Raw genomic sequence first — 19,593 nt, forward strand, 5'->3', positions numbered from 1 at the left:
CAGCTTTGATGAGAATTGGAAGCAGGAAAGAAACTACAGGGCATTAAGAACACTGTGAGATGTTTCCATTCATTTTCTCAATTAAGAAATGAATCTGAATGTAGGAGTCCAATAAGGCAGGGGTCCCCAACCACCGGTCCCTGGACCGGTACCGGTCCGTGGATCATTTTTTACCGAGCCACAAAGCTTGGGCGCCGCCATCTTGTTTCGACGGCACTTCCGGGTTTTCGGTTGCTTCCGGGTTTTGGGTTGGAAAGTGCTTCCGGGTTTTCAGTTGGAAAGTGGTGTTTGGGTGCTCGTGCCTTAGTTTCGGCTTCGAACGAAGAGCCGTCCCGATGGCGGTGGAGTTTCGCGTTACTCAGGTACTGGTCTGTGGAAGAATAAATAATCGTGAAACCGGTCCCTGGTTCAAAAAAGGTTGGGGGCCACTGCAACAAGGGAAGCAACGAAGATATTCTTTTGTGTTGTGTATAGTATAAATAATGAAGTCAAGCAAAATGGATATTGCTCTTTTGGGCCATACTATTTTCAGGAAGGAAAGACATTGTAATAACCATCTAGACATCTACTGAAAAACCAGTTCACTCTGCATAGTCTCCAAAATTCCTCAGTAGATTTTCTGGTTTTAATTTTCTAGAAGGTTGACAGGGTCTTCCTGATTTACCAATAGGAAAAATCTGGATGAAGACATAAAAGCAGGGAGAGACTGACCATGCCATTTTTGCAGTTCAAGATACTACCAAAAGACAATCTGGAGTGCAGGCACAGTTGATTACAAGATTGCCAGATTCAACAAATTTAGAAATATATCTGGGAGGTGGGGATGGCATGGATAAGTTAAAGCCAAAGAGGGTGAGGAATTTTTCAAAAATAGGATACTAGACAGACAAATGCATTCCTAAATGGTAGATGTCTACATAGAGATTCTCAGTCATCCAGGTCATGGTTGTCCCAAAGATGCTGTTCAAAAGGCAACTGGAGTTTCTTTTTTTTTTCTCCTTGAAAATGTTTCCCTTCTCATCCAAGAAGTTTCTTCTGTTCTGACTGAATGATGGGGAAGCAAAACATTTTCAAGGGGAAAAAAAAGCCCCAAGAAAGTCCAGTTGCCTTTTGAACAGCACCTTTCGGTCCTAAATGGTAGACACAGAGCTACAACAGCAAAAAGTCATTGTTTCCCTATATTGCATCTAGTTTTGGATACCACGTTGTAGGAAGTTCCAAAGGCGCTTTTTCAAGAGGCAACTGGACTTCTGTTTTTTTCTTTGAAGATGTTTCACTTCTTATCCAAGAAGCTTCTTCAGCTCTGACTGGATGGTGGGGGATGGAACAGTTGGTCATTGGCATTCTTCTGGCCTCAACGACTCAACCAGCTATCTTCAAGGAGTATAAATGCTTCCATTCCCCACCATCTAGTCAGAGCTGAAGAAGCGTCTTGGATGAGAAGCAAAACGTCTTCAAAGAAAAACCAGAAAGTCCAGTTGCCTCTTGAAAAAAGCACCTTCAGGACAACAACCATGACCTGGATGCTTGAGAATCTCCATATAGACACATTGTAGGAAGGACATTGGTAAAGAGCTTGGAAAAAAATGTGTAAGGAATGGTTGGAAGGTTTCAGTATGTTTAGTCTGGGGAAATATGGAGATTGTCTTCCAAGTATTCTGAAGGGTTGTCCTAAAGAAGAGAGGACAGAAGTATTGAATTGTTCCAGAGCACAGGGCAAGAAAGAATGGATTTCAATTGCAAGATATGAGGTTTCAGTTGGACCCCAGGAAAAATTTCCTAATGGTAAAAATGGTTCAGTAAAGAGATTTCCTTGGAAAGCGGGACTCTGCTGGATATGTTCAAACAAAATCTGGATGGCATTTGTTGGGATGTAATAATGAATTTCAGCACTGGGTGGAAGGTTGAACAAGACAAACCCCAAGATCCTTCCTAGCCTTCACATTCTATGATTCCATATACTAGCAAATACTAGCACAGGTAGTCCTTATTCATTTAGCAACCAAGGTAGGATGGTATTGAAAAAAGTAACTTATGACTTAGATGAGAAGTGAAACTCTTCAAAGAAAAAACAGAAAGTCCAGTTGCTGATTGAAAAAGCACCTTTGGGTCAACAACCATGACCTGGATGACTGAGAATCTCCATAGACACTTATGACTGGTCCTTCCATTTATGACCATTGCAGCATCCTTTTGGTCACCTCATCACCACTTGCAGTGTTCCAGCTGGCTTCTGACAAATGAAGCTAATGGGGAAGCCAGACAGAGGTCTCAAGTCACAGTCACATGCTGTCTCACTTAACAATCATGGGTGATTTGTTTAACGAATACAACAAAAAAGGCCCTGAAATTGGGTGCAGTCACATGGTCTCACGTGATGACCACATCACTTAACAATGAATTTTCCAGTCCTTATGACCATCATAAGTCAAGGGCTACCTGTAGCATTCGGAATGTTTTTTCTTCTTCTTTTCTTGTTAAGATTCTCCCTCTCTACTCAAAAGATCTTCTGTCCCTTTTTTTTTAATCCTTTAGAACCCAACAATGCTTAGGCTTCTACAATAGGGAATCATAGAGACTAAATAAGAGCTCCACTAAAATATTAAAAATGGAAGAAAATGATTATGTTTTTGTACCCGGTATCATATTGAGCATCAAGGAAAAAAATGAGGAAAGGGAGTTTTTTTAGATTTCTCCTAGGGCTAGCAAAGTATCTTGAGTTTCGGCTTGTTTTGAAATGGGAACAACGAATCGCTTTCATTCTCAAGGGATATGCGAACATTGAAGTGCAAAGCAGTATTTCTGCTTCTGAAGTCCAAGTATGTCACACAGTCACAAGTCAAATTATGCATTACCATAAACCTTCAAAAATATGTGCCAAAACCAATCAATGCCTCTCTTACATGTATGACACGCAGGCCCCGCACAGGAGCCTTATTTCTAAGATGCAGTAAAGTCACCAGTTGTTATGAAACAGGCTTCAAGTATTTCACGACACCATAAATTGTAGAAAAGTTGACAAAATACATGGGTGAATGCCACATACACACAAAACGCAGAATCAGAATCAGTGGTGGGATTTTTTTTTTACTACCGGTTCTGTGGGCGTGCCTTGGTGGGCGTGGCTTGGTGGGCATAGCAGAGGAAGGATACTGTAAAATCTCCATTCCCACTCCACTCCATGGGAAGGATACTGCAAAATCCCATTCCCTCCCCACCCCACTAACCTGCTTTCCAGCTCCATTCTCCTGTGCAGGGGAACAAAAGAAGACCCAGCCGATCAGCTGGACTCGGGAGGCAGAGAATAGATGGGGGCGGGGCCAGTCAGAGGTGGGATTTGCCAGTTCTCCAAACGACTCAAAATTTCCACCACTGGTTCTCCAGAACTGATCAGAACCTGCTGAATACCACCTTTGATTAAAATGTTCCTTTGAGTACAAGCTATGAACGGTGCTCATCTTTCATTACCATCATTAGAATGCTCATCATTAAAAATGATAACCTTTTTAAAATGAACTTTTGTATTATTATTTTGTATTATTCTACAACCAATTATTCTTTGAAGCGATAACAGTGAAATACAACAGGGCTCGCTCATCCAGAGCCTGCAATGTTTTAGTCACAGAGGACTTTAGCTGCCTCCATCTGTAAATTATTAGCCTTCCAAAAAACATTTTGTAAGAACAGGTGGAGGAGGCTGGTTGCTGCTGCTGGAAATCTCTCTTTTGAATCAGACTGTGCAAACTGGAAACACTCATGCATGCATCATTTGACCTATTTTTAGACTTCCATTCTAGATGCCATTTCAAATTCATTTAACAATCAAAAAATGAAGCTGTTTTGAGAGAATGCCTACAAGCAACACTTCTGTCTCATTTAAGTAGCAACTTGCTCTGAATTACAGCAATGGTGAGGTGTAGTGATGCAATCCCAGGTTGAGAGAATGCACAAAAACAATTGGCAACATGTCCTTTGCAGCCTTACAAAATCCCATCTTATATTATTCATTATTGATGGTTTTCATATTATTAATTCATGCTCTACTATTATGCTACTTGCAAGATTAGATGATATAAGTGGCGAGAATAAAAAAATATTTTCTCACTTTTTCAAACACAAAGAAAATTACTTCACATTATTTGGCACTGAGGCCATTTGTAGACTGAATATATAGCTGGTGCAGGGAATCTAAATCCTATGGACTATTAATCTGTCAAGCTCATTGCATAAAGAATCAAGTTTGAAATATGTCTCAAAACAGAAGTACTTGAAGGGTGAAGTGGCGAGGAAGTGGTCTTGTCTTTGAAAATTAATGTTAGAGATGTATGCATTTCTTTTAATGTAATTTTTAAAATCTGAATAATTTTTGGGATTCAGAATAGCAACCTACATACTGTATTAACAAATCAGTGAATGCCACACAGACACAAAAAGCAAAATCAGAATGTTCCTTTGAATACCAGTGTTGGAAGAATTATCCTTCTGGGTTCAGTTCCAAGTGGGGAAAAAGACACTGGAAACATGGAGGCTGTTTGGAAAGATGGTTTAATGGTGGACAGGATCATATGCCTTGGAGCTCCTGGGTGAAAAGGGAAGAGATGCTGAGAGTCCCTGGGTTTTATGCCCTCTCTGGCTTTCAACTTCCTGGGGCACAGCAAGAGTGTTCTGATTGGTTGCTGTCAGAGGTCATAGCTAATTTTGTAGGTTGTCTGTGTGCTAAGTTTGGTTGAATCTTGCTGGATGATGCAATGAAGGGCAATTAAATGGTTCTGCCTGAAGGAGGTAGATCTTTGTTATGTAAGGCCCAGGCCTTAATGGCCCATTAACTAATATGGGGCGGGGCTGAGTTTCTACCTCTCTTGAGTTTCTTCTTTCTTTCTTTAAGGGGAAATTATTCTGTCTTTTTAGTATATCCCAAAATATTTCAATTTTCTAGGAGAGGGGTGGGTTTTAACTTCCAATACCAACTATGACTGAAATTCTCTATATCAGCTTCCCCAGATGGTAAAGATGACCTAATTTCTATTTTATTATTTGCTAGCTTTTCAATGCTATTTTCCTACATGATGAGATGGTTGGATTAATTAACTTCCAATTTATTCAAACTGCAGTTAATTGGGGCAATTCATTTAAAAGTGACTGCTGCAGGCAGTCTATAGATACAGCACACGCTTATATACACTGGAAATAGTTTGGAAATAGTTTTGTGGTATGTACAGAATATCTTGGGCCAAAGATTGTACTATTTGAAGCAGTTATTTTCACAAATTAAGGTATTTGTTGGATTTTACAGTTGAGGAGGAAAGACAAAGGATTGTATAGAACCAAATAAAGATGGAAACTTAAAAAAAAGTTAGTTTGAACTAGTATCACACAAAGGTACTACTATTCACAGACCTTCCTCTTGGGCCCTCCCCATGTTTTTCAAAAGTGAACCCCATATCTACTCTAGATTTCCCAATTCAGAGTTGGAAGATGCAAGGGAGCCTCTTCCTTGGAGATGAAAAATGGAGATGAAATTAGGAGATGAAAAATGGATTCCACCAGCAGCATTAATTTTGTTAGTGATAATTTTTAATTGTCTATGGACATCTCAATCATGGTTGTCCAAATAGTGTTTTTTTCCAAAAGGATGAACTGAAGAAGCTTCTTGGATGAGAAATGAAATGCTTTCAAAGTATGAGTCTGCCTACCGAGATGAGGTGGACCGGTTGCTTTCATGATGTGGAGACAATAACTTGGTCCTCAACACCAAGACCAAGGAGCTTATAGTGGGCTATAGAAGTAACAGATCAGACATCCAGCCCTTGTTTATCAATGGAAACTGAGTGGAGCAAGTGGCCAGTTTTAAGTTTCTGGGTGTTACCATAAAAGAGGACCTAACTTGGGGTGCTCACATTGCAGTCCTGGTCAAAAGGGCCCAGCAGAGATTATACTACTTGAGACTTCTCAGAAAACAACTGAATGAAATACTGCTGATGACCTTCTACCACTGCACCATAGAGAGTATCTTAACTTACTGCACCCCTGTATGGTTTGCCAATTGCACAGTGGCAGATAGGAAAGCACTCCAGAGAGTTAATGTCATTTTCCAGAAGATCACTGGTTGCCCTCTCCCCTCTTTGGAAGAGCTTTATAGCTCCCGCTGCCTTAAGAAAATTCAAAATATTCTCAAAGATCCATCTCATCCTGGGAACCCTTTTTTTGAACTATTGCCATCTGGCAGATGGTACAGAATATTAAAAACAAGCACAAATAGGCTGAAAAACAGCTTCTATCCCAGGGCAGGAGCTCTTTTAAATTCTACTGTATAGTGCAGTGTTGGTGTGGTGTCGGGGGTTTTCGGTTCAATGTGTGAAGGACGAGGGATGTGTGTGTTTATTTTCATGGTTATGGTCATGATGTGTACTGAAGATGGTGCTTGATTTCGTTGTATGAGGTGCAATGACAATAAAGTAAACTAAACTAATAATACTTTTTACAACACTATCCCTTGCCACATGAGCTATATTCACATTATCCACACTAATTGTGCCACTGCAATAGGATATCTGTTAATGGGAGTCGGTCGGGAGGAACAGCAAACATCAAAAGAGCAGGGACAAATAGGCATTCAAAATCTTGCAAGCACTGCAGAAGGAAAAAGCATTGGAGCTGCCACTGGCCTGTAACACTCATCAGATTTTTTCCAAGGCCCCTCACAGTCATTTCTGCTTCACTGTATTTACTGCCTACCGAAGCACATATTGGGTTTGGGGGCATAGGCAGGATGGATATGGGGTGCCTCGGAGGTAAAGATTGCTTAATCCACAGCATTTTTGTCTTAAATAAATACATTTCAAAGAATAAAATACAGCATAGCCAAAGTCTTTGTAAACAGTAACTACTGAGTTGGCATCACACATATGTTAAAATAGAGATCAAGAATGGACTTTGAAATTTTTGCTAATTTTCAAGAATTTTATTGAATGCAAATAACAAAGGCAAAATGAGTCACAGCCATCATTTTATGGGATAATATGGAATATATAAGATCATATTTGCTGTACAGTGTTTTAAATATAATAAACCTGTCTTTAAGTCTTATAAAAAGTTAACTGTATGCAGCTGACCTCCATAAACATGGTTTTTTAAAATTATTTATAAGGTCTACACTTGATACTTGGGAAAAAAAGTATATAAATAATTTGCTTTAAAAATTCAAGACTAACCAAAGACTAAAAACACACTGGCACCTCCACAATTGTGTTTAAAAAAATCTGCTATCCTTAAAGACTAGATGCATTTGTATACCAGCTCTAAAGTGACACTATGACACCTACTTCCATCAATATTCAGAGCACACTTGTATTTAATATATCCATGCTGCCACAATACTGAGTGACAATGTTTCCTAATAATATGTTCAAGAATCTCCTACTGTTATAGATATACTAAATCATAAGCCCTTTCTGGCTTGATAATACTTACTGGTCAGTTGCAACGATCAACCATAGGGCAATAATTTTGATACAATCTATTTGGTGAAGTAGCTCTTCATCAACTGGCAGGATCAAAAATATATTGGGAATCATTTTGAAACCTTACATCTAACCATGGTTAATTCCAGCCATAGTTCATTGTCTTAATCTTGATGAAGATTCCAAGGATATAACAAAACCATAGCTGTCCTAAGCACACTCAAGGTGAAAGCAAGAGACATAACTGAATGAAATCTACCTGTCACATTATAAGCAAGAGTGGTAGGTAGGAGGGGTAGAAGAATGTTTTATTCATGATTTATTTGGGATTAAATTATTACCTACTTATGGTAAATTTTAAACTAAGCTTGGAAATCTATTTCTAATTATGCTCTCATTATTTTGACATCAATCATTAGCCATGATCTAAGTCAGAAGTATATCTTGTTAGGCCCACACGTAATTTCCACACCCACATACAATGTCAATGACAATGTGTGCAGCATGACATCACAATACAAGGTCTGCACTTTTGCAATTGCACTGTAACATTGGATGCATGTTTCACTACTTGCCTTCTTCCCCAGCAAATGTCTATGGCTTCCAATGATACAAAATTCCATAAATGTTTTTAGGGCAGCTATCGGAGAACTTCTCAAAGTTACCAGCAATAATAATGTCTGTGTAAGTAAATGTAGGTGCAAATGAAATTAAATCAATTGTAGATTTTGCCATGGCTTGACAATTTGGGAGGACTGTGGCCCCTGGCATGCCATTCTGAAAAAACAAACACCTGTACTCCACTTCTTTAGGTATTCAGATGTAACACTTCACCATGGTAAAAGAAAACAATTTAAGGCTTACCATTATGTGTACAGAGGAACAAGACAGGTAAGCATTTGGCCTTATGTATGTAGGTTTTTTTCAGTAAAAAAGGGGGCAATATAAACAAGTTATTTGTATCAAAATAGTACAGGAGTTATTCCCAGACAAAATGCATAAATTATAGGTAGAAAATAAAAAAAAACCCACATGTATTCAGGTATTTCTTGGATATAACCTAATCTATAGCGAAGCATGTCAGAAAGTATTAGAAATCTGTACAATTGCAGGCATGTTAATGAAGATTTAGGGGAATTCAGGGAATGCATTTACTATATGTAACGAAATCTATACATTAGGAAAGGGTATATTTATTGTTTTGACTTAGAAAAGAAAAAGTGGGAAATTTTATCCTGAGTTACAAGGCAAATCATTTTCATATTTCTTTGTTGTAAACTCCCATTCAAGCCCTTTAATTTGGCAGTGTAAAATAATCTGTTTTCCAAATATTTCTAGTAAAAAGAAGTGCTTGGGGAGTGTAGAGAAGGCAGATTTTTTTCATAATGGTAAATTACCTAAAAGGAATGTAAGATGCACCTGCATAATTCATCTATCCTTATGGAAACCACAGAGATGCTCTTTTAAGATCCATTGATACAGATAGGAAAATTTAAGCCATGGATTTTAACAGCATCCATTATAATTAAAGTTATATGCAGGTATTTTCAGCCAGGAATTATTATGACAGAGACGTAATATTGGAGCGTCCACCTGGGGGTGCGATAATTTTCTGCGCAGTACGTCTTGCAATATGGTCATCTGCTTGAGATCCTAGAAGAGATATAACATAGGCTGTCTAAATATAAGTAAATGAAAACATGCATTTGATCGTACAGTATGCTGTTATGGTTGCAATGACATGGTGATAACAATTAAAAACAAGTTGGGCCTGCAATGATATATTCTCTCTCTCTCTCTGTAGTTTACACATCATACAGTTATCATACAGCAGATATGGTACACACACACACACACACACACACAGAGAGAGTAGTATCTAGTATATGATAACTATATATGTAATTCCCCCCAAAGGAAACAATATTTAGCCAGATGTGATTTATTTCTAATTAGACTTCATAGAATTATTCTACCAAACATATTTATGCTGACAAAGGAAACTGAATAAATTAAGGCTGAAATTTGCCAAATTCATGTGAAAAGAAGTTTTTGTAAACTAGATCTTCATATTCACATGTAAAAGAATGCTTTAACAAAAGCTTTCAGCTTCCAGTCAAATATGAGGAACTACTAAAAGGGAGTAATTTTGTATATATTAATTTCAATAGATTTATGATCGTGCTTAATTTCCATAATTGAAATTAATAAAAAATTAAAAATGCTTAGGTAGCTGGAATAGATCCTAAAGGATTCTCCAATGCTTAGCATTTAAGTATTTAGTATCAAAAAATGAAATTTCTGGAGTATTACACATGACTGGAGTGTAAAGTTATTATAGCCTACTGGAATGAACATCATCAGTCTTTATCATCACATTATGTGCCATCAAGTTGGTTTTGACTCTTAATGGCCACATAGATTTTCTCCATGGTGATCTGTCCCTAACCTCACCCTTCAAATCTTGTAAAAGGGCATTGATTGCTATGCTATTCGTTCTATCTTCCTTGTTGCAGATCCATTTTCTTCTTCTCTTCCCTTTCACCTTTCCCAGAATTAGTTTTCTTCCAGAGAATTACTGCATTTCTTTTCATAATATATCCAATGTAGGATAATACAATCCTAGTACACTTGTGCCTCAAATTGGAACACCGGGCTGATTTGTTCAATGAAATGTTTTTTTCCTTGACTGTCTGTGGTATTCTCATGAGTCTTCTCCGCCCACTGCTGTTCAAAAGCATCAATACTCTTTTCTCTCTAGACTCTTCAAAGTCCAACTGGCTTGCCCTATTTGTAGGTTATAGAGACATCATGTGATGACCCAGGATGGGATACAAAACAACACAGTCAAACAGAAAACAGGTGAAGCCCCTTTTATTCCTTCACTTTGCTTCCAAGCTCCGAATATTCTTGATGGAAGACAAAAAACTCCCACACAAACAGTTACAAGAAGAAGGAAAAAAGCAACACAAACCAGGCAAGATAAGGGCTGGAGGACGTCCACAGATAACGCACACTGGGAAGGATGCCAAACTCAGAGAGGAACAATAAACTAGAGATATTTCCACGCTTTGTTTCCAGCGCTCGCCCATACGCAAGTCCGTCCTCTTATTCAGTTCCCTCTTTCAATTTTAAAACCACCCTCGTCTTCCAATCCAGCTTCCCTTAATATATATTCAGCATATATTATCACCACATATAAAGTGCTAAGAGCTGTATAATGACTGAAAAATAAGTCAGGCACTGCTTACCAATTGATGATCTAAAAGATAATAGTAAGCTCTCATTTTGATAATTCTGTTATCGTCTCAATTTTTTTTATTCTTTTGTTTTTGTTTACAACTTGACTTACCAGACAGACTGAAACCTGACTGATGAAGGTTGCGGATTGGTGGAACCTGTATTTTGCCTGAGCAAGTAGCTATCCTTGAGGTAGGAGCTGGAGCAACAGCTTTAGCTGTTACTATGACATCGTGAACAGGTCCATCATAAAGCCCACGAGGTACACCATGGATTTCAGCCAACTATAAACATACAATAAAAGGGAGAATTATTATAGAACAAGGACTTTACAGAATTCCATGGACAACTTTATGGGTAAACAATTTAGGATTAAAAATCAAGCTTGATTTAATTTTCCTGGCTACAATTTAGAAGCAATCTGCCATTGTCTTCTGGTGTGCTGTGAAGGACAAACATTCTCACATACTAAACATGTTGTACAAATGCACAACATGCACAAATGTCGTATTCTTCAGGTTTAATTTGTATTTAATACAAACTTAAAAACGGAATATATAATGGTGAGAATGGTAATGGCAAAAATGGAAAGAGAACCCTAAATTCAAATTTTTGCTTAACTGTGAAGTTCACTGATCTTTAGTCAGCTGTCATCTAAGTTCTCTTGTATTATATATACCTGTGTTTCCCCCAAAATAAGACCCTGTCTAATATATATTTTTTTTGTTACCAAAAAAGGCACCAGATCTTATTTTCAGGCGGAGTGTCTTCCACTGATTCACCTCACTTGCGTGTGTCACCTCCTTTTCACTGTCAGAGGCCTTTAGGAACTTCTTTTGTGGCCACCAAGGCTTTCCTGAAGGTCTCTGACAGTGAAAAGGAGTCTTGCCAGCCTCAGAAGAAATGGGCAGGCAAAACAGGTGCTGGGGTGTGCGAGGCCTGGCTGCAACTGTCCGAAGTAGTAGGGCAGCTCTACCCTAGCTTAATTTTTACCTGTGCATCCTGGAGTGGTGAGGGTCTTGGGCACACGTGTAAAAATCAAGCTGACTTATTTTTGGGGTAGGTCATATTTCCAGAGGAAACACAGTATATATGTTAAACCATAATGCAGTTGCTACAGTGTGTCTTTGGTTCCTGTAAGAACCTGGTTACAACTTCTTTGCCTAGGCTACTTCACAATGTAAATGTAACTTCTTTTACAGAAAACAGAAAATCTGGACGTGTGTGACGGAAAACCAATTATTCTTAAAATCTTAATTGAACACCATGTTTCTGATTTTCCCAGACTGTTTCTTCTCAGTCCTCGTCCTGAACTTTTGATGGTGCAGACATAGTAAGCCTTAACTAATAATGAAATAGATTTCACATACAAAAAAATTCTCACCCTATTCCGAGCTTTTATTCGTTTGTAAACAAAATCAGGAAATGTCTTTCGAGGAATGAAACGGCCAACACCTGGGGTGACACAGAGGTTTTCATCTTCCAATACAACCTTCCCTTGACTTATAACCACTGTGGGGACACCATGACATTCAGTTCCTTCAAATATGTTGTATTCCACATTCTGGCAAAACAAATATTACAGACTCAGGTTAATATTCAAGCAAAATCACAGGACTCAATGCACCAATGTCCACGTACATCATTCAAATAAAGGTAAGAAAACTATACATTCTGGGATGGAAAGGTACATATAACCTTGATATTCTCCAAGTAATATTGTGAATATGTGTCATTTTAAGCTGTATGTAGGGCACACAGGTTAGCCAGTCTTTTATGTTAGGCTTATGGCATGATGCTGGACCAATATGGGATAGATTTAAGAGTCTGTACAAATACGATGCAGCGCAATTCAAGTATCATTCATATAATTCAAGAATATCAATTGCTCAGTATATGCATTTCCCAATGAAGTGTTGTAAAAGCTTTTTTTATCTTGCTTTCAAAAACATGAGAAACTTGACAGAAAAAAAGAAAATGACTGAAAGCCCCAATTCCAGAGAGAATTTATAACCAACGATTGATGTAAAATCTCAACATCAAATATTATCTCCCTTGACAAGGCAGGGTTCCCAATCACAGAGAATACATAATAGCAATCTGACTCATGAACAGGCCACAGCTTGGTTTATCTTCACTCTATAATCTATTACAACTAAATTTATCTTACTATAAGATAAATCAAGAGATAGAATTTTTTAATAAATTGAGCTAAGTCTCCCAGAAGCCTAAAGGAATGCCCTGCTGCAGCTTTGTCCTTCTTTTGGCCAAAGCCTAGTTAGATGTTCCCTTGAGAAGCTTGATGCCCAATGGAAGAGCAGTGGGGAAGGGTTGTAACTGTTTGCATAAAAAGACCAAGTTCTGACACACAGAGATTAAATCCTCACATTACAAAGGAAATCCTGAGAACTGCCAGTTAGAGACAGGACTGAAATAGATGGATCAGTGTGCTACATCAGAATTATGTACCTTCTGAAATTCAACAATGAGATTGAAACTATCATTATTTCTACCATTTCTGCCCAACTTTTCCCAAAATGAAATACTCGAGTAACAAAATATTAACAAGTGAGCACATAGCTATGAACAAGAAAAAAAACTCTCTCTATGATGAACAGGTATAATGCAACTAAAGTTAAGGATGCTCATTTCAACTGTAAATTAAGGTTGTAATTCATACCCAGTAATTTGTACGTAGCATCAATACTTTCAAAGCTAACCGATGTAGAAAATGATATAGGAAAACGAGAAAGCTCAGTCAGATCACAATAATGACTATTATAAACTATGGAACATCTAATTCAATGAAAAATAAAATGTGTAATTATTGTTTGCTTTTACCGAGTTGTGGGTTTTTGCAGAAATGATCTTTGTAGCTTTAGGGTTCCAAATAACCAAATCAGCATCTGACCCCACAGCAATCCGCCCCTTCCTGGGATAGAAGTTGAAAATCTTGGCTGAATTAGTGCTGGTCACTGCTACAAATTCATTTTCATCCATCTTCCCTGCTGCCTAGAAATGAGGTGTGTGTGTGTGTGTGTGTGTGTGTGTTTGGGAATGGTGAGAGGCAGAAAAGGAGAGAGAAAGAAAGAGAAAAAATATGAGGTGGGAAAAATAATAATTTGAATTATGTTTCTTATGAATTCATGAAATACAATTCACAGATTCCATGATTTCACTTTCAAATTTATCCCCAATAAATGGCATCTTTTTTAAAAAATAATTTACTACATGTTCATAGGATAAATAAATTATTTCATGGTAGACTAGTTCTGACAGCCTCTAGATCAGGGGTGTTAAACTGGATCGCGTTACAGGCCGGATCATGATATATTGGAGCCAGGGTGGGTGTGGTCTGCACAGGCTGTATCGGCGTGGGGATTACCAGTTGGGCAGGCCTGCTCTAGATCTTGGGTGTCCAATCTTTTGGCTTTCCTGGGCTGCATTGAGTAAAGAGGAACTGTCTTGGACTACATATAAAAGTTATAATATAGTTCATATATATAAATCGCATAACAATGTTGAAAGCTTACAATCCTTTTGTGGCTGCATGCAGACCACAACTTGTGGGTTGAACACATTTGCTCTAGACAGAACCTCTAGATATACTGATCTACTAGGTCCAAGTCATGGAAGGTTTGACTCAAGCCAAGTGAATCCTTCTGATGACCCAGAGAGAAGGTTGGGATATAAAGAATTTGGAAATGGTATTATTTTCTGTTCTCTTTTAAAGACATGAGAAGTTTGAGCTTTTCTCATAATAATGAACTTCTTTCCACATCAATCCAAAATGTATGAATTTTTGTAATGGAATTCCTGTGGATTTTTCTCCACTAGCAATTGCAGACAATAGAGGGGGAGCTGCTCATCTTAGTTTCAAGGCCATTGAGCAAGCACTGTCTGAAGACATTTCTGGGTTCATGTGGCCAGATGTCACAAAGTGCTGTTACCTTCCCAACAAGGGGGTACCTAGTTATCTACTCACATTTGCATGTTTTCAAACTGTTAGGTTGGCAGGAACTGGGGCGAGGATGGGAGTTCTCCCCATTGCATGGAACTCAGGTCTCAAGCCTGGGCTGCTGGTTTTCCAGCCAACAAGCCCAGCATCTTAACCACTGAGTCTGAATTTGGATCATGTGATTATGGGGATGTTGCAACAATTGTAAATGTGGAAAAGGGGTCAGCCTTTTTCCTGTGCCATTGTAACTTTGAACAGTCACTAAACAAATAATTGTAAGTTGAGGTCTACCTGCAAATTGAATGTGCATTCATGAATTTGCCCTAGGATCTTACATCATGAAAGATTAAAGTTTGAAATCTCCTACACAGTCAATAGCAAATGATCAAGTTATGACCAAAAACTTCATTGTTTTGTAACAAACTTTTCCAGCTGAACTTACCACACATTTTTCCCAAATTATTGACATTCGTTCTTCAATGCCATTTGTTCCTTCTGGGATCAGAGTGAAGTTATCCTTTCCAACTGCCTTCTGGGCTGTGGTGAAGGCACAGTGAGCACTGCCCACCACTTGAAGATCCCCACTAATTAAAAGAAATATCAAATCAGTAAACAAACAAACAAACAAAAAACCAAGAGGCTCCATGACACTCAACATCTATAGCACTTCTGAAATTTGATTTGAAGTCTCATTGGTAAAAAGCAAAGAACTACAAGTTGATTAATTCTTAAGAGTACGATATAATTTATTCTGGTAGCACATTGAAACTGAAAGATGGCTAAATCCACATCTTTTCACTTCTCTAAAGCTTTCTCAGCTCTCTGCAATTCCTGGTCTGAATAAGTAGAATGCAAAAACCTCCCCGCTGTTATCTTCTCTTGGATTTAATTAAGGGAAGGAAGCCAGGGAGGTTACAGAGAGGACTGTACAATGAAAAACAGGTTTTGATTACCTTTATACTTTAATAATTGCCCCCTGGGCAATAATACAATATACCAGATTTCAAAGCTATGGACACACCAAAGAATATAATGTCTTCTTGGTGACTATGGTAAAGGCCTGCCAGTTGGTTATTAATAGCTAGATCCCAAGAGGATTTCGAGAGACCCTATTACGCTATTTTCCTGCTCTCCATTGTGCCCATTGAGATATCTCTTGGGCTTCCTGATCCAACTGATTTTTCAAAATAATTTCTCTTAATTTAAAAAAAAAGTGGGAAGTTGATATTCTGCCAATAAGCACCAGCACTGAACATCATTCATTTATTTATTTCCAAGAATGTTTGAGGCACTCAAAGGAACTCCCCCCCGCTCAAATATTTCTTTAAGTAAAATGAAAAGTAGATGAAGTTCAGTACTTTGGAAGTGTTCAAAAAAAAAAAAAATCAAGATGAGGTAGGAGAATCTAGGCAAGTGGTACAGAACAACCTCACTAGATCACAATTAGCAAATGGTATGGAACTGGCTGGATTTCAAATGTTTCCTCCACCTTAGAAAAGCTTTGAAAGTCCTGCATTAGCTCTTCCCATAAAAATTGCCTTTTGTTTGGCAGATTGAGAAAATGACTTACCAGGCTAAGAGTGAAGTGAGATAATCAGGGGTTGTGGGGTCTGGACTGACAGGTGGAGATGTGACAAAGGCTGCCGCTTTTGCCCAATTCTTACTCCAGTAATGTGAGCCATCAGTACCAATGCTTGCTGTAATGGGCTCTCCATATACAATGGTGCCTAAAGACATAATTGTGTGTTGGTCATTCTTGGGGAGAAATGGGATGAAATCTCTCCCAACTAGATGTTCTTCAACTAGTGCTGGACATTTGATGGGAAGAGACTGCTCTTGCTCTTTTTGATTTACATAACTCTTGCCCTCTTTGCATCCCTCATGGGAAAAAGAAGCATATTTACAGGAGAAATCCGCTGAGCCTCCCTCCCTCCCTCCCTCCCTCCCTCCATCCATCCATCCATCTATCTATCTATCTATCTATCTATCTATCTATCTATCTATCTATCTATCTATCTATCTATCTATCTTATCTATCTATTTATCTATCTATCATCCATCTATCATCTATCTATCTTATCTATCTTATCTATCTTATCTATCTATCTATCTATCTATCTATCTATCTATCTATCTATCTATCTATCTATCATCCATCTATCATCCATCTATCATCTATCTATCTTATCTATCTTATCTATCTTATCTATCTATCTATCTATCTATCTATCTATCTATCTATCTATCTATCTATCTATCTATCTTCACTCTGAAGTCTTGAAAATATGTGCCAGGGAAAAAGAACACACGCTAACAAAAATTCTATGATAGTCAATTCCAATTCTAAGTGAATGACAACTTCTCAAATGGACAATAACCAAATTAGCAAATCACTGGGGGCAAAATCTATTCAGAAAAATGTAGAGCTTTTCAGGTATAGAAAGTATCTCTGTTTTTTTTTTAAAAAAAGCTGACATTTCTGGACCTTAGGGCTTCTGGAATAGGAATGGGACTAAAGACAATGTGACAATTTGACAGTAACTTGCCTACAACATCTTAGCATGTAAAAGGCCTGCCAGTGCTAAAGACACATGCATGAAAGAATTTCAACTTCACTTCTAAAAGGAAATCAAAATGCACCGCGAGCAATTTTGCTTAACCTCCCGAACAATTGTGCCTGTTATAAATGTGGAAGTCTGGATCCTCTCTTTTTCCACTCAAAAACTCTTTAACATAATAGGAAACTACCTGTGATTTCCAAACATCTGAAAAGAAGTTAATTCTAATTAAGATAGACTGAGGAAGGAGGCAGTGGCAAACTCCTTCTGAAAAACCCTGCCAAGGAGACTGTAGGGACTTGCCTAGGGTGTTTCCAAGAATCAGACATGATGGAACAGAAAAGAAAAAAAGTTAGGCTCAAGATAACAAGAGTTAAATACAGATAGTCTTGACTTACGACCACAATCGAACCCAAAATTTCTGTTGCTAAGTGAGCCATTAGTTAAGTGAGTTTTGCCTCATTTTAGGATCTTTTTCACCACCGTTGTTAAGTGAATCACGACAGTTAAATTAGTAACATGGTTGTTAAGTGAATCTGGCTTCCCCATTGACTTTGCTTGTCAGAAAGTCACAAAAGGTGATCACATGACCTTTGCAACTGTCATAAATATGAGTCGGTTGCCAGGCACCTGAATTTTGTTCATCTGACCACAGGGATACTGCAACAGTCTTAAGTGTGAAAAGGGGTCATAAGTCATTTTTTTCAGTGCCGTTCTAACTTTGAATGAATGAACTAAATGAACTGTTCTAAGTTGAGGACTACCTGTGTACTCACAATTATAACCAGACTAGTATCTATTTGCATAACCAAATAGATACTCAATATATTATTCAATACAGAGACTGATGGAGTTGAAATGGATATTCTGATCATGCAGGCCAGCTCTCTGCTCAAAACAGGAATTTAATTTAAAGTATCCAGTCTCTGCTCGAACACATCCAGCAAAAGGGAATGTAGTATTTTCATAAGACTCTTCTCATTCAGCTGTTTCAACCAACTTCCCCTTTTCCTTTTCCAGTTTGCAGATCCTTGAGCTCTTTAATTTGGCCGACAAAGTTATTTTTCTAGTAAGTAAAACAAATAACACTTGGACTTTTAACACCAACATTTCCAAAATCAAGCATTTGCACAAAAAAGGGGCATTTATAGCTTCAGTGAAAACAAAACATTAAAATAAGTAATTTTTAAAAAATTAAGACAGAAATTCTTGTATGAACAATTGTGATCTACATTTAAGGGTTACAAAAACAACACTATTATAAAATCTTTAAATTAACCACATTAACCTCTTGTTTATCTGTTTCTTTTTTTCCAAGTTCACTTGTCCTGTCTTCACTCTCTTACCTCCAGGACTGAATTTTTTAAAACTATGACTACCTTATGAAAGTTGCATCTCTTTCTAGTTTCTACACTGATTTCAGTTTGCCAGGATCATAGACAGCCTATAAATATCACTTGAATTTGCACTGATCTTTGAGCAACCATGTCACAGGTGTGATTCCTACTTGGTTTTTAAATGGAAAAGTTCTTCATGTTGACCTCATGAATATATTTAGGCAGTCTTATGGAACAGTATGGAATGGTTTATCACTGCTTTCTTTTAGAGTGTTTTTAGCCCTGAGAATTCCTAGTGATCTTTCTTTCAAGTCAGAACTACTTCTAACAATAGTTAGCCGTTCCAAGATCATCTAAAATTAGCTAGATGCTATCATCTAGTTAGGCATTAATAGCAATAGCGCATAGACTTACATACTGCTCCATAGTACTTTACAGCCCTCTCTAAGCAGTTTAAGTCAGCATATTGCCCCCACCAATCCGGTCCTCATTTTACCAAGCTTGGAAAGATGGGAACCTGAGTCAACCTTGAGCTGATCAGGATCAAACTCCTGACAATGGGCAGAGTTAGCTTGCAATAAGTGGATTCTAACCACTGTGCCACCATGGCTCTTGTGATTAGCTACAATTTTCTCAACTATTAAGAAAGGTTTCCAACACCCTATATATTTGCTTTATTTTTTCTAATTGAAGAACTATGTACAAAGTTAACCTTCATATTGAGAAACATCCATCCCCCCCCAAATCATTAATAAAAATGAAGAATGGTTGAAAAATACCAGAACAACTTTGATGCCTCAAGGATTTGTCTATTAAATAAGCAAATAATTTCTCCACCAATCATGGTTTATACTGCAAGTTTTAATGCAAACCAATTTTCCTCTTTGCGGATGCATAACAAAATTAGCATTTAGGATGAAAAATAACTGAATTGCATGAAATAGTAATGGCATAGGATAACAACTATAGATTTCTTTAGCTTAGAATGGATGGATATTATATAACTATAAGTACTATTGCAACTACTAACAACATTATTA

General features: G+C 37.8%; 1 protein-coding gene across 3 annotated transcripts in view; it reads right to left on the bottom strand.

The window, feature by feature from the left end:
- Window positions 1–7,805: 7,805 nt before the first annotated feature.
- Window positions 7,806–19,593, bottom strand: part of DPYSL4 (dihydropyrimidinase like 4) — a 31,676-nt gene continuing 19,888 nt past the window's right edge. For all 3 annotated transcript variants that reach the window (XM_026670663.2, XM_087964269.1, XM_026670665.2), the window contains 6 exons: window positions 16,229–16,385; window positions 15,101–15,242; window positions 13,542–13,712; window positions 12,085–12,264; window positions 10,813–10,984; window positions 7,806–9,113 (listed from right to left, as the gene is read on the bottom strand). In XM_026670663.2, the coding sequence (XP_026526448.1) occupies window positions 9,022–9,113; window positions 10,813–10,984; window positions 12,085–12,264; window positions 13,542–13,712; window positions 15,101–15,242; window positions 16,229–16,385 (914 nt within the window). In that variant the 3' untranslated portion in view covers window positions 7,806–9,021. The remainder of the gene's footprint in view (window positions 9,114–10,812; window positions 10,985–12,084; window positions 12,265–13,541; window positions 13,713–15,100; window positions 15,243–16,228; window positions 16,386–19,593) is intronic.

This window comes from Notechis scutatus, chromosome 4 (genome assembly GCF_049901735.1).
Source record: "Notechis scutatus isolate UNSWTSFEM ecotype Mainland chromosome 4, rNotScu1.2, whole genome shotgun sequence".
Lineage (NCBI taxonomy): Eukaryota > Metazoa > Chordata > Lepidosauria > Squamata > Elapidae > Notechis > Notechis scutatus.